Source organism: Arachis ipaensis, chromosome B10 (genome assembly GCF_000816755.2).
Source record: "Arachis ipaensis cultivar K30076 chromosome B10, Araip1.1, whole genome shotgun sequence".
Lineage (NCBI taxonomy): Eukaryota > Viridiplantae > Streptophyta > Magnoliopsida > Fabales > Fabaceae > Arachis > Arachis ipaensis.
Genome location: NC_029794.2, coordinates 92,256,960 through 92,269,466, shown reverse-complemented (window position 1 = coordinate 92,269,466; position 12,507 = coordinate 92,256,960). Strand labels below are relative to the sequence as shown.

The 12,507-nt window shown below is 34.8% G+C and overlaps 1 protein-coding gene and 1 long non-coding RNA gene across 2 annotated transcripts in view; both read left to right on the top strand.

Annotated features, from left to right (window-relative positions):
* The window catches only part of LOC107620785, a 24,005-nt gene extending 20,061 nt beyond the window's left edge, over positions 1-3,944 (top strand). The window contains exons 4-9 of the mRNA XM_016322907.2: positions 2,106-2,240; positions 2,310-2,534; positions 2,614-2,670; positions 2,757-2,861; positions 3,580-3,696; positions 3,813-3,944. Of these exons, the coding sequence (XP_016178393.2) occupies positions 2,106-2,240; positions 2,310-2,534; positions 2,614-2,670; positions 2,757-2,861; positions 3,580-3,696; positions 3,813-3,944 (771 nt within the window). The remainder of the gene's footprint in view (positions 1-2,105; positions 2,241-2,309; positions 2,535-2,613; positions 2,671-2,756; positions 2,862-3,579; positions 3,697-3,812) is intronic.
* LOC110268531 lies at positions 10,431-11,251 on the top strand. Its single transcript, XR_002356613.1, has 3 exons — positions 10,431-10,475; positions 10,577-10,678; positions 10,808-11,251. It is a non-coding gene; the product is annotated as an uncharacterized LOC110268531 (long non-coding RNA).

The window sequence follows — 12,507 nt, the reverse complement described above, 5'->3', positions numbered from 1 at the left end:
TCTTGTAATTCCTTTGTATTGTTAGTTGTAGTTTATGAACTTTCTTTTGTAGATCTACATTTCTTCTTCAATGCAATTGGTAAGTTCTTTGTTGTTTCATAATTGTATTCCTTTTTCTATTGTTGATCTCTTGCTATTCTAGTTAGATCTCTCTTTAATTCTTGCAATTCATGTTGTTTACTTTTATTGCCTTCTATATGTTTGATGAAATACTTCTTCTAGTTGTTAGTTAGATTTTGTTCCTTTAATTCTTGCAATTAATAATGTTTACCTTTAATGTCTTCTATGTATTTTTTGAAATGCCTCTTCTAGATATGAGTTATATTTTGTACCTCTTGGCTTTGGTGGAGTAATTAGTGACGCTTGAGTTATCTAATTCCTTTGTTGATTGATAATTAGAAGTTGCTAATTAATTTGGATACCACTAAAGCTAGTCTTTCCCTTGGGAGTTGGCTAGGACTTGTGGAATCAAGTTGATTCATCCACTTGACTTTTCTCCATGATTAGAGGTTAACTAAGTGGTAGCAATGAACAATTTATGATCACAATTGAGGAGGATAACTAGGATAGGACTTCTAGTTCTCATACCTTGTCAAGAGCCTCTTTTAGTTGTTAGTTTATTTTCATTGCCATTTACATTTCATGTCTCTTATCCTATAAACCCCAAACAATACCTCATAACCAATAACAAGAACACTTTATTGCAATTTCTAGGGAGAACGACCCGAGGTTCAATACTTCGGTTTATAAATTTAGGGGTTTGTACTTGTGACAAACAAATTTTTGTATGAAAGGACTAATGTTGGTTTAGAAACTATATTACAACGAGACTTATTGTGAATTCTAAACCGTCAAAAGTCCAATCATCAATGGTAGAATGCAAAAAAGATCAAGAAGCAGAGAACTGAGTTTGAGAGTGAGAGAAACACCGTGAGAGAGAGAATGAGAAAATGAGAGAGAAAGAGAGTGTCACACAGAGAAGATGGAAGGATCGAGGTCACAATACCGACGAAAATGATCCAGGCCAGAAAGAGAGAATAGCCAATCCAGGAGAGAACGAAGGGAATGAGGGGATTAGGGTTTTTGAGAGAGATAGAGAGAGGAGAGACAGCATCAAATGGAAGACACCGTTCTCTATCTTTCATTTGACGATGTCTCTCATCTCTCTATCTCTCTCAAAAACCCTAATCCCCTCATTTCCTTCGTTCTCTCTTGGATCGGCTATTCTCTCCTTCTGGCCTGGATCCTTTTCGTCGGTGTTGTGACCTCGATCCTTCCCTCTCCTCTGTGTCACACTCTCTTTCTCTCTCATTTTCTCGTTCTCTCTCTCACGGTGTTGCTCTCACTCTCAAACCCAGTTCTCTGCTTCTCGATCCTTTTTTGCATTCTACCATCCCTTGCTTTTGCTTGAGACACCCACTCTCTCCTTCTCTCTCGATGTTTTTCTCACTCTGAAATCCTAGCCCTTCAACTCCTTTTCCTCCCTTCAGTTTGGGTTTCTCTTCAAATCTGGCTATTCTCTCAATACTGCTCTGCGATATCTCTCTAAAAGCATTGTGGACGGATGCTGTAAATGGCTGAGTGACACTGACAGCATCTATGAAGAGGAAGAGGCGATTTCTTTAATTACTCAAAATGCCGGTATATGCCCAGTGAAATCGGGATCTAGTCCAGTCAAAGCCGTGGGGAGTGGCGACGGAAGCCCTAAACGTTACTGTTTTTTGCCACCAATGACCCCTCAGAACAGTGTCCGGAGGCATTGCGGAGGCCACGGTGGAAACCATTATAAGAGAGCAATTGAGGTGGTTGTTGGTTTCGGTTCTCAGCAATACAATTTTACTGCATATGGAAATGGGGTCAGAAAATTTTCAGGAAAGTTAAGGTAAAAATTTTTCCCTTTGACCTCTTTGTGTATAAACTATGATAAATTGTGATCTCTTTGTGTATGGAGTTTATATTTCATTTCCAAATAATCCATTGAGTTTGTTGGATGTCTGAACTTCTTTGATTAATATTTTTGGATGAAATTTACTTTTATTGTCACATTGGACCTGTAAAACGTGTATTTTTAAGATGGTATCTGATACTATTTTTTTTTTTTCTAGCAGCAGAGGAAGAAGAAGAACAACTCGAGCATGGCACAAACGCTAGCGATGCCTATAGCTCCCTCTCTCGCCCTAATCTCAAACCCTAGACCTCTTTCCAGAGCCGTCTATTTCCCTGTTCTCAACCCTCCCAAGGTAACATAAAACAAACTCTACCTTACATTTCTGAAATTTGTTTGTTTACTTTCGAATTTGTGTGCTCAGGTGAGAGAGTTAAGCATAGAGTGCGCTCGAGTTGGCGGAGTGGAGATTCCGAACAACAAGAGAATTGAGTTCTCGCTACAGTACATCCATGGAATCGGAAGGAGCAGAGCTCGCAAGATTCTCTGCGATATAAGCATGGACAACAAGGTCACTAAGGATCTCAGCGAAGAGGATCTCATCACTCTTAGAGATGAAGTCTCCAAATACGTCATTGAAGGCGATTTGGTTAGTTTCCTTTCGCTTAAACCATTCAATTAATTAAGAAGAAAGTTTAATTTATTGATGTGTTTATTGATTTTCTCAGAGGAGGTTTAATGCGCTGAATATAAGGAGATTGAATTATGACAATGTTAAGTTGTATGTGATTATGACAATGTTATCCTCCACTTATGTTGATATTTGGATGCCAATTAACTTTTTTATAATGTGATTTCTTCGTCGATAAAGATGTATAAGAGAGCGATTGAGGAGGTTGTTGGTTTTGGTTCTCAAATTGCAAAACAGTTTTACTTAACATGGAAATGTGGTCAGAAAATTTTCAAGAAAGTTAAGGTAAAAATTTTTCCCTTTGACCTCTTTGTGTATAAACTGTGATAAATTGTGATCTCTTTGTTTATGGAGTTTATATTTCATTTCCAAATAATCCATTGAGTTTGTTGGATGTCTGAACTTCTTTGATTAATATTTTTGGATGAAATTTACTTTTATTGTCACATTGGACCTGTAAAATGTGTATTTTTAACATGGTCTCTGACAGATAAAATTTGTAACTTTAATAAAAAAAAAACCAGATATTTATTTCTTTCAGTGATGATACTAAATCATTTTTTAATCTTTGGATTACTGATCCCATATTCCTTAATTTTGACTTTTATATTTTTCAATCTTAAAAGATATAATTTATGCACCTGAATGATAAAGTTATTTTGTTTTAAAATGTGGAAAAACCTATAAAATTCGATATGGTTCAATTTCAACTGTTGGCTTCCTCATTTGCTTCAGATTGGAGCTATTTATCTCTTATATTTCTCATTTTTCCACCATTTGGTTCGCACTGGAACTCTTAACTTTTATTTTTTAACTCTTAAATGATTAATTTTTATGCATTTATATTTAAAAAACTTCTGTACTAAAAAGTGGAAAATTTGATAAAAATCAATCCAATGCACTTTGTTTCTATTGAATCTGTAATCATCAAATATCTAACCTGTTCTGGTGAGCGAACATTTGGAATTAAAGAACTTCTGTTGTGTTCGGCCCACTTTTCCAGCCCCTCATCCGAGGTCTACCATTTCAGTCGCGAACTCGCCATAATGGTTTCCGCCGTGGCCTCCGCAATGCCTCTGGACACTGTTCTGAGGGGTCATTGGCGGCAAAAAACAGTAACGTTTGCCTTTAGGGCTTCTGTCACCACCCGCTCGCTTTGACTGGACCAGATTCCGATTCCGTTGGGCATATATCGGCATTTTTAGTAATTAAAGAATTGCTTCTTCCTCTTCATAGATGCTGTCAGTGTCACTGCAGCCGTTTACAGCATCCATCCACAGTGTTCTTAGAGAGATATCGCAGAGCAGCATTGACAAAATAGCCAGATTTAAAGAGAAACCTAAACTGAAAGGAGGAAAACAGAGTTGAAGGGCTAGGGTTTCAGAGTGAGAAAAACATCGAGAGAGAAGGAGAGTGTGTGTGTCTCAAGCAAAAGCAAGGGGATGGTAGAATGCAAAAAAGATCAAGAAGTAGAGAACTGGGTTTGAGAGTGAGAGTAACACCGTGAGAGAGAGAATGAGAAAATGAGAGAGAAAGAGAGTGTCACACAGAGGAGAGGAAAGGATCGAGGTCACAATACCGACGAAAATGATCCAGGCCAGAAAGAGAGAATAGCCAATCCAGGAGAGAATGAAGGGAATGAGGGGATTAGGGTTTTTGAGAGAGATAGAGAGAGGAGAGACAGTGTCAAATGGAAGACACTGTTCTCTATCTTTCATTTGACGATGTCTCTCCTCTCTCTATCTCTCTCAAAAATCCTAATCCCCTCATTCCCTTCGTTCTCTCTTGGATCGGCTATTCTCTCCTTCTGGCTTGGATCCTTTTCGTTGGTGTTGTGACCTCAATCCTTCCCTCTCCTTTGTGTCACACTCTCTTTCTCTCTCTCACGGTGTTGCTCTCACTCTCAAATCCAGTTCTCTGCTTCTCGATCCCTTTTTGCATTCTACCATCCCTTGCTTTTGCTTGAGACACCCACTCTCTCCTTCTCTCTCGATGTTTTTCTCACTCTGAAATCCTATCCCTTCAACTCCTTTTCCTCCCTTCAGTTCGGGTTTCTCTTCAAATCTGACTATTCTCTCAATGCTGCTCTGCGATATCTCTCTAAAAGCATTGTGGACGGATGCTGTAAACGGCTGCAGTGACACCGACAGCATCTATGAAGAGGAAGAGGCGATTTCTTTAATTACTCAAAATGCCGGTATATGCCCAGTGAAATCGGGATCTAGTCCAGTCAAAGCCGTGGGGAGTGGCGACGGAAGCCCTAAACGTTACTGTTTTTTGCCGTCAATGACCCCTCAGAATAGTGTCCGGAGGCATTGCGGAGGCCACGGCGGAAACCATTATAAGAGAGCGATTGAGGTGGTTGTTGGTTTTAGTTCTCAGCAATACAATTTTACTGCATATGGAAATGAGGTCAGAAAATTTTTAAGAAACTTAAGGTAAAAATTTTTCCCTTTGACCTCTTTGTGTATAAACTGTGATAAATTGTGATCTCTTTGTTTATGGAGTTTATATTTCATTTCCAAATAATCCATTGAGTTTGTTGGATGTCTGAACTTCTTTGATTAATATTTTTGGATGAAATTTACTTTTATTGTCACATTGGACCTGTAAAACGTGTATTTTTAAGATGGTATCTGATAGATAAAATTTTTAACTTTAATAAAAAACCATATATTTATTTTTTTCAGTGATGATACTAAATCATTTTTTTAATCTTTGGATTACTGATACCATATTCCTTAATTTTGACTCTTATATTTCTCAATCTTAGAAGATATCATTTATGCACTTGAATGATAAAGTTCTTTTCTTTTAAAAAGTGGAAAAACATAAAATTCGATATGGTTCAATTTCAACTGTTGGCTTCCTCATTTGCTTCAGATTGGAGCTATTTATCTCTTATATTTCTCATTTTTCCACCATTTGGTTCGCACTGGATCTCTTAACTTTTATTATTTTAACTGTTAAATTATTAATTTTTATGCATTTATATTTAAAAAATTTGTACTAAAAAGTAGAAAATTCTATAAAAACCAATCCAATGCACTTTCTTTCTATTGAATCTGTAACCACCAAATATCTCTTCTTTACCTTTTCATATTCTCCTTTTATATTATTTACTTTTTTATTATTTCATTCGTTATTATTATTACTAAATGCCGTTTAACAAGTTTCGATCTTATTTTGCCACAGTCATTGACTAATCCTTGGTATGTTTGTGCATTTACTAAATGCCATTTTTTTAGTGTTCTCTTTTTAGGGACAAAAAAAAATAAAAATAAAAAACTAAGCATTATCTTATGGCATATGTAAATTTTTACTCTAATATAACTTTATTAAGATATTATTATAGCTTTTTTGCACTTTATCCACTTGGATGTGTTTATAAACAGATTCAGTTTCCTTTGGTTTAATCACAGCTGTCTAAGTTCTTTCTACTTCCTTGGTGTTGTTAATTTAAAAAGTTTGTTAGTGTTTTAGCAATTGTTAGTTTACCAATTCTCTTTGTCCCTTAACTTAGACGAGAACATACATACCAAAACTGAAAACATATTATTCTTTTAAATAAAAAAATTACTACCTTGAATTTCAGTTGCCTAATAATTTTTTTATAAGCAATGACGTGATCTTTTATTATTTCATTCACTATTATCATTATAAACTTTTTTTTGTTTGGTTTGTTTTTTCATTTGTTAATTGGTAGGTGAAAAAAGTTTTTGATTGTTTTTACCTCTATATATTGCTGGAGGTTGAGGTGAGTTTCATTATTTTTTATTTTTTAATTTTTTCCAAAATTTTATTCTGTTTAGATGGGAGCGAATTTCTAATTTTTTACTTTTGCATATATCTGAATTTTATTTTATTATTTGATAAACAAAATCTTGTGAGAGTTTGCTTTGATTGAATTTTTGGTATCGTGGTGTTATTTATTTTATTTTTATTTATGATGCTAAATTAGCTTTTCATCTTTGAATTATTGATGCTCTATTTCTTTTTCGGTCTTTAACTAAATAATTAGTGTTGCTGTTCTGCTTTTTTTTTTTCACAATTTGCTTCGCAATGAAACTCTTAACTCTTTTGTTTTAACTCTTAAAATGATATATTTTAGACATTTAATTTTATGAAGCTTCTATGGTAGGGGCGGCTATTTACTGCATATTTCTAGATTTATATCTATTGTTCTTAGTTTAGTATCTATAGAGAGGATTACTTATTGGGGGCCTTGAATATCTTTCACTAGATGTCTAGATATCTGAGGTCACTAATTATCTTTTAAATTTCCATGTTACTTACTTCGTCTCCCCCTACACCCCAAAGTAAAGATTCTATGTATTTCAAAAGTCAAATCTCTTAATTGATATATGTTTATACATAAAGCCATAACCCATTTGTTGATTCATAGTTTTTTCACATTTCTTTGGCCTATTGTATTACTTTTTTACATAGTTTGTTTTATTAACTGAACTCTATTTTTTCTTTCACCCTTTTAAGTGTATATCTTTTTTTCTTTTGAGCTCAATTTTTGAACTTTATTGATGGCCACTTTGTTTTTGGTATTTCATTACATAGATAGATAGTTATCTTGTGTGTAACTTTATTGGGAATATGATATATTTGCCATTGGAAATATAATTATATAGGAAGCCTAATCAAATAATGATATCTATACTAAAAGCTGTCATCATCTAGGTCTACCCCTCCTAAATCTATGCATAGGTTTTCTTTTTATTTTTAGTTCTCGCTTTTCTCTAGGTGTTACCTCATGTTGTCTTTGTTATCTGTCTCTTCTCTCTCATCTTCTTCTCATCCCATCCCCTCTTCTCCTATTAACTTAGGGTTAATATAGCTTACCATTTATACACCTTATTTGTGTATCAATTGTTGTTTGCTTTTAGGTCCTATATATAGGATTATTTAGTGGGCCCGCAAATATCTTTCGATTGATATCCAATGTCAATCAACACTAATATCTTTCAAATGTCTATGTTGCTTCTTTTTTTCCCTCCCAAAATAAGGGTTCTATCGATTTCGAAATTCAAATTACTAAATTGATTTGTGTTTATAAATAAAGGCAGAACCCATTGATCATGGCAGATTTTTCTCACATTCATGTTGCTGTTGTATGTGTTTCTTAGTTGCTGTTTGATTTACTAAAATCTGTTCCCTCTTTCATCCCTCTAATTGCATTTCAATATGACAACTGCCATGGATATGGTTAATGAGATTAATCCTGAGAAGGAAGCATGGAACCTCAAAGTTAGGGTGATTAGGCTTTGGACTGTTCCAACTTTCACTGGTCAGCTTCTCCCAAATTCCATGGAGATGATTTTGGTTGATGAATCTGTGAGTTATAGTGGTCTAAATCTATTAAAATTTTTTGACTGTTTTTTTGTTTTGTATTTAGATGTGTTTCTCCTTGCTTTTTTTATATCGAGGTCTGAAATTTTGTTTCATTTAAATTTATTTTTCTCTGTGTTTGATTTGTCATTTATCATATTTTTAGTATAATTTATGTTGATTGGTAGGGGTGCAAGATACAAGTAACTGTTCGGAAGACTATGATTTACAGATTCAAACAACTTCTCTCCGAGGGTCGAGTATATGTAATGAAGCTCTTCTCTGTTGTGCCAAACCAAGGATCTTATAGGGCCACTAGGCATCAGTTTAAGTTGATTTTTCAGTTCAGGACCACTGTTAAGGATGCTATCTGTGATTTTATTCCAAAATCTGCTCTTACAATCTCTCCATTCACTGAACTTTTGGAAACCAAAGAGGATTCCGATTTCTTAGTTGATATGTTGTGCTATTTGCTCATACTTTTTTTTGGCTAGAATGATTGCAGTCTTGTTTCTTTGTGATTTGTAGAATGTTGCTTTGTTGTCATTATTTCCTAGTAGTTTTTTTTTAATATTTATTTGAGATGTGGTGGGTCTGATGGTCTCTATGTCGGAAGAGAAAGAATATGATAAAGATGGAAAGAAGATGAAGATGGCTGTGATAGAACTTGCTGAAAATGAGTTAGCGTTATTTAATTTCTACATCTTCCTCTTATTGAGATTCTTTTTTGTTTTCAGTGTGTTTGTATAGTCAAGTTTCTAATAGTGTAGGTGATTTTGTTGGTCGTTTTCAGTCACAAGATTCGGTGTGCCTTATTTGGTGAATATGTTGACGAACTTAATCAATTTCTGTCTTTTGGGTATGCTGAACAGCCAGTTGTGGTTTTACAGCTTGCCAAAGTTAAGGTTTTTAGAGGTTTGTATCATGTAAATTTTCATTTCAGGTGTGTCAGTTATCCAAGTTCACTTGGTTTTACCACTATATTCCTGTAACCAATGTATATATATATATATTTTTTAGGTAAAGTTGGACTTCAGAATGTTATGTTTGCATCAAAGCTAGGATTTAATCTTGACATCCCAGAGGTGGCAGCTTTTAGGAAAAGGTATTTTTTTACATGTAGTTTCTGTTATGTTTTTTGTTGTTGCTGTCATGGTTTACTTATTTAAGTTGGTGCTGTATTTGTTAACAGTTCTATTCCACATGGAGTTAGTACATCCCAACCTATTGCCTTTGTTGGATCTAGAAAAAATATCAGAATAGAAGAAGATTTTATGAAGCTCACACCTAGGTGTACTGTGAAGTCGCTTGATGATAACAACCGGGTTGGAACCAGTTTAATTTTTTTTTAATCATGTTTACTCTTGATAATTTGTGTTAAATTTTCTTTTTCTATTCGTTAGTAAAAACTGCTTTGTTTTTGTAACCATGTTAATGCTTTTTTCCTTCTTTGTACTTGAAAATACTATGATGTTAGTATTTATTTTAGTTTTTCAGTTTTAGTTTGTATTACAACTATCTTTGGTTATAATGTCTTAACATTTATAGACCTGGTCTTATATTTTTAGGCTGGAACTTTTGTTGTACTAGCGAAGATAGCTGAAATAGTTGAGGATGGTCCTTGGTGGTACTCTACTTGTGTGTGTGGCAGAGGTGTTCAGGCAGAATCTGAGATTTACTTTTGTCAGTTTTGCAACATCCATGTTACAAATGTGACTCCTAGGTATAAATATTTTACAATGCTTCTTCTGTGCTTCGTTAAATAGTGAATTATTTCTGCGTAGTTGTTAACCTTAGGCCAGTATTTATGTGCATCTTAAAAAAAATCCAGGTTTAGAGTGAAGGTGTTGGTTGAGGATTTCACGGTGTTTCTATTTTTGTCCTCTTTGATCGTGAGGCAAGTTACCTACTGAATAAGATTTGTTCCCAGGTGTTTGAACAACATCTTAAGGATGTTGATGTAAGTCACTCGAATGCTATGTTCTTTTTATGCGCTGATTTTATTGTTAAAGAGTTTTCTTATCCTTCGGTTTCTACCCATTCATTTTTTCTATTGTCTCTGTTTTATATTGTTCGTAGGTTGTGTTTAGCATACAGTCTCCTCCTATATTCCAAGAAATTGTTGGAAAAACTATGCTTTTCAAGGTTCTTAGTAGGCCTGTTGGGATGGAGAAATTCAAAGGGACTTATCCAGTGAGGTGTGTTTGTGATCATGCTGCAATACTTGGAATGTTTGAACTCTCTGGTTCAGATTTGAGTCCTGAAAAGGTATAAAATGGAATTTGCACTTATTGTTTTATTTTAATAAATTCTTTCTTAAATTTTTCATTCTTTGGTTGTTCCACCTTTATTCATGTCTTATATCGGATGTGCTTTGTATTATCTAAGGCTGGGTTTGTACCAAAAGGAGAGAGATCATTTAGGGAACCCTCTAAGGTTACCGAATCACCGAAATTGGGATTGACTCCTTCCAGCTGCTCTGAGCTCTTTGCTGGTTCGCCTAAATGTACCGAACCAAAATCAAGTGTTGTTAACTTGGGAGTTGATGAAGATGCTAAGGTTCCATACTTCCAGTTTCTTCTATTATTTTTTCTGTATTACTTTTCACCCTTTTTTTAGTCGTGTTTAAATTGAACCTAATATGTTGTGTCATTTAATAGTGTCCTCTCCTCAAGAGAAAGTCTACTGATGCTGTGGTGGATAAGTTAAATGAAGTGGATAGTTCTGAAAATTCATGTGATGAAGTTGATGAAAGTGAAGAGGTGAGTGGTGTTGCCAATTTATTTTTTTTTTTGACAATGCACTTAATTTTCTGATCAAGTTCCTTTGACTAGAACTTATTAATTATCCCTCTAATTAGGTTTATATTTTCATGCAATTGTTTACACTAGGAGTATGTGGTTGGCCTTAATCGAGGCTCTCTTGATTTTGAGAAAGATGTGAAGCCTTCGTTGAAGAGGTTGAGAAGATCCTTGAGGCTGCAATTTGATGAAGCTGAGGAGTCTCGTGGCTCGGGGAATGATGGCTCCTCTGGACATGGGGTTAATTGAGGTGGCTGCCCATGGCAGTTAACTAGAGCTACTGATTAGGACTAATCTAGGGCATTAGGTATTTTGGTTGTGTCCATGTAATAGCATTTGATGCATTGGATTCTAGTAGATGAGAATATGTGTGTGTTGTCATGTTTTGTATAAGTTGTTTGGATTGTTTTTTGGGCATCTTTCTTATGTAATAGATTAAGTGCTAGGGTGTGGACACAATATCCTTAGCCACTAGGCAAATTAGCTATTTAGCCCTTTATGTTTGAACTTATTTCTTTGAAATTCAATAAAATGCAGTAGCTCTTTTATGATATAAAAATCTCTCCTTCCACAATTTAGTTTATTCCTTAACTTATGTGGTTTTGCCAAGTGAATGCTTTATGGAATTTAGATGACTGAATATTCATTTGTTGTTGAATTGATTTGTATTTTCTTGATATATCTGTATTGAACAGGTTGGAAGTGATCTTTTGGCCATTTCTTTTGTTTTGATAGATTTCTTAGGTGCATTTTGCCTATAATGGCTAATATAGCTTAGGTATTAAAAAAGTTCATTCTTTGTTAAAATGATGACAATGATATATGTACACCACAAAGTCACTCATGATTTTTTATTTGACTGATTTATTTTTATTAGATAAAGTAATTTCAAAAATATTTGGATTTTATTGGCTCTATCTCATGTCAATTTGAGACTCAAATACCCAGTTCTCTGAATACACAATTTTGACGTTAGTGGCACAAAATTTTGATTAGTTGATTTACTGTAGAGTAAGTTTAACTATATATTTTATAATAATAATTCTGTTTTCATTGTGACTGTACATGGGCACTATTTTTTTGAATATAATGAATGGTGTATTCACTATATTTTATCCAATTATTGCTGAATCCATTTTTTTCAATATATGGTGAATATGTAAATTGTAAATAGGTAAACAAATTTTGCGTCATGTTATAATGTAAAGATCAGCAGCAGTGGCATGCTGATGAGCGGATATTTTATACGCTTTTTGGGGTTAATTTCATATAGTTTTGAATATGTTTTAGTTAGTTTCTAGTTTATTTCCAGTAGTTTTTAGGAAAAATTCATATTTCTGGACTTTACTATGGGTCGTGTGGTTTTCTGTAATTCCAGGTATTTTTCTAGCTGAAATTGAAGGAGCTGAGCAAAAATCTGATTCAGGCTGAAAAAGGACTGCTGATGCTGTTGGATTCTGACCTCCCTGCACTCAAAGTAGATTTTCTGGAGCTACAGAACTCGAAATGGCGTGCTTCCAATTGCGTTGAAAAGTAGACATCCCGGGCTTTCCAGCAATATATAATAGTCCATACTTTGCACAAGAATAGACGACGTAAACTGGCGTTCAATGCCAGTCCTCTGCCCAATTCTGGCGTCCAGCGCCAGAAAAGGATCAAAAACTGGAGTTGAACGCCCAAACTGGCACAAAAACTGGCGTTCAACTCCACAAATGGCCTCTGCACGTGAATTGCTTAAGTCTCAACCCCAGCACACACCAAGTGGGCCCCAGAAGTGGATCTCTACACCA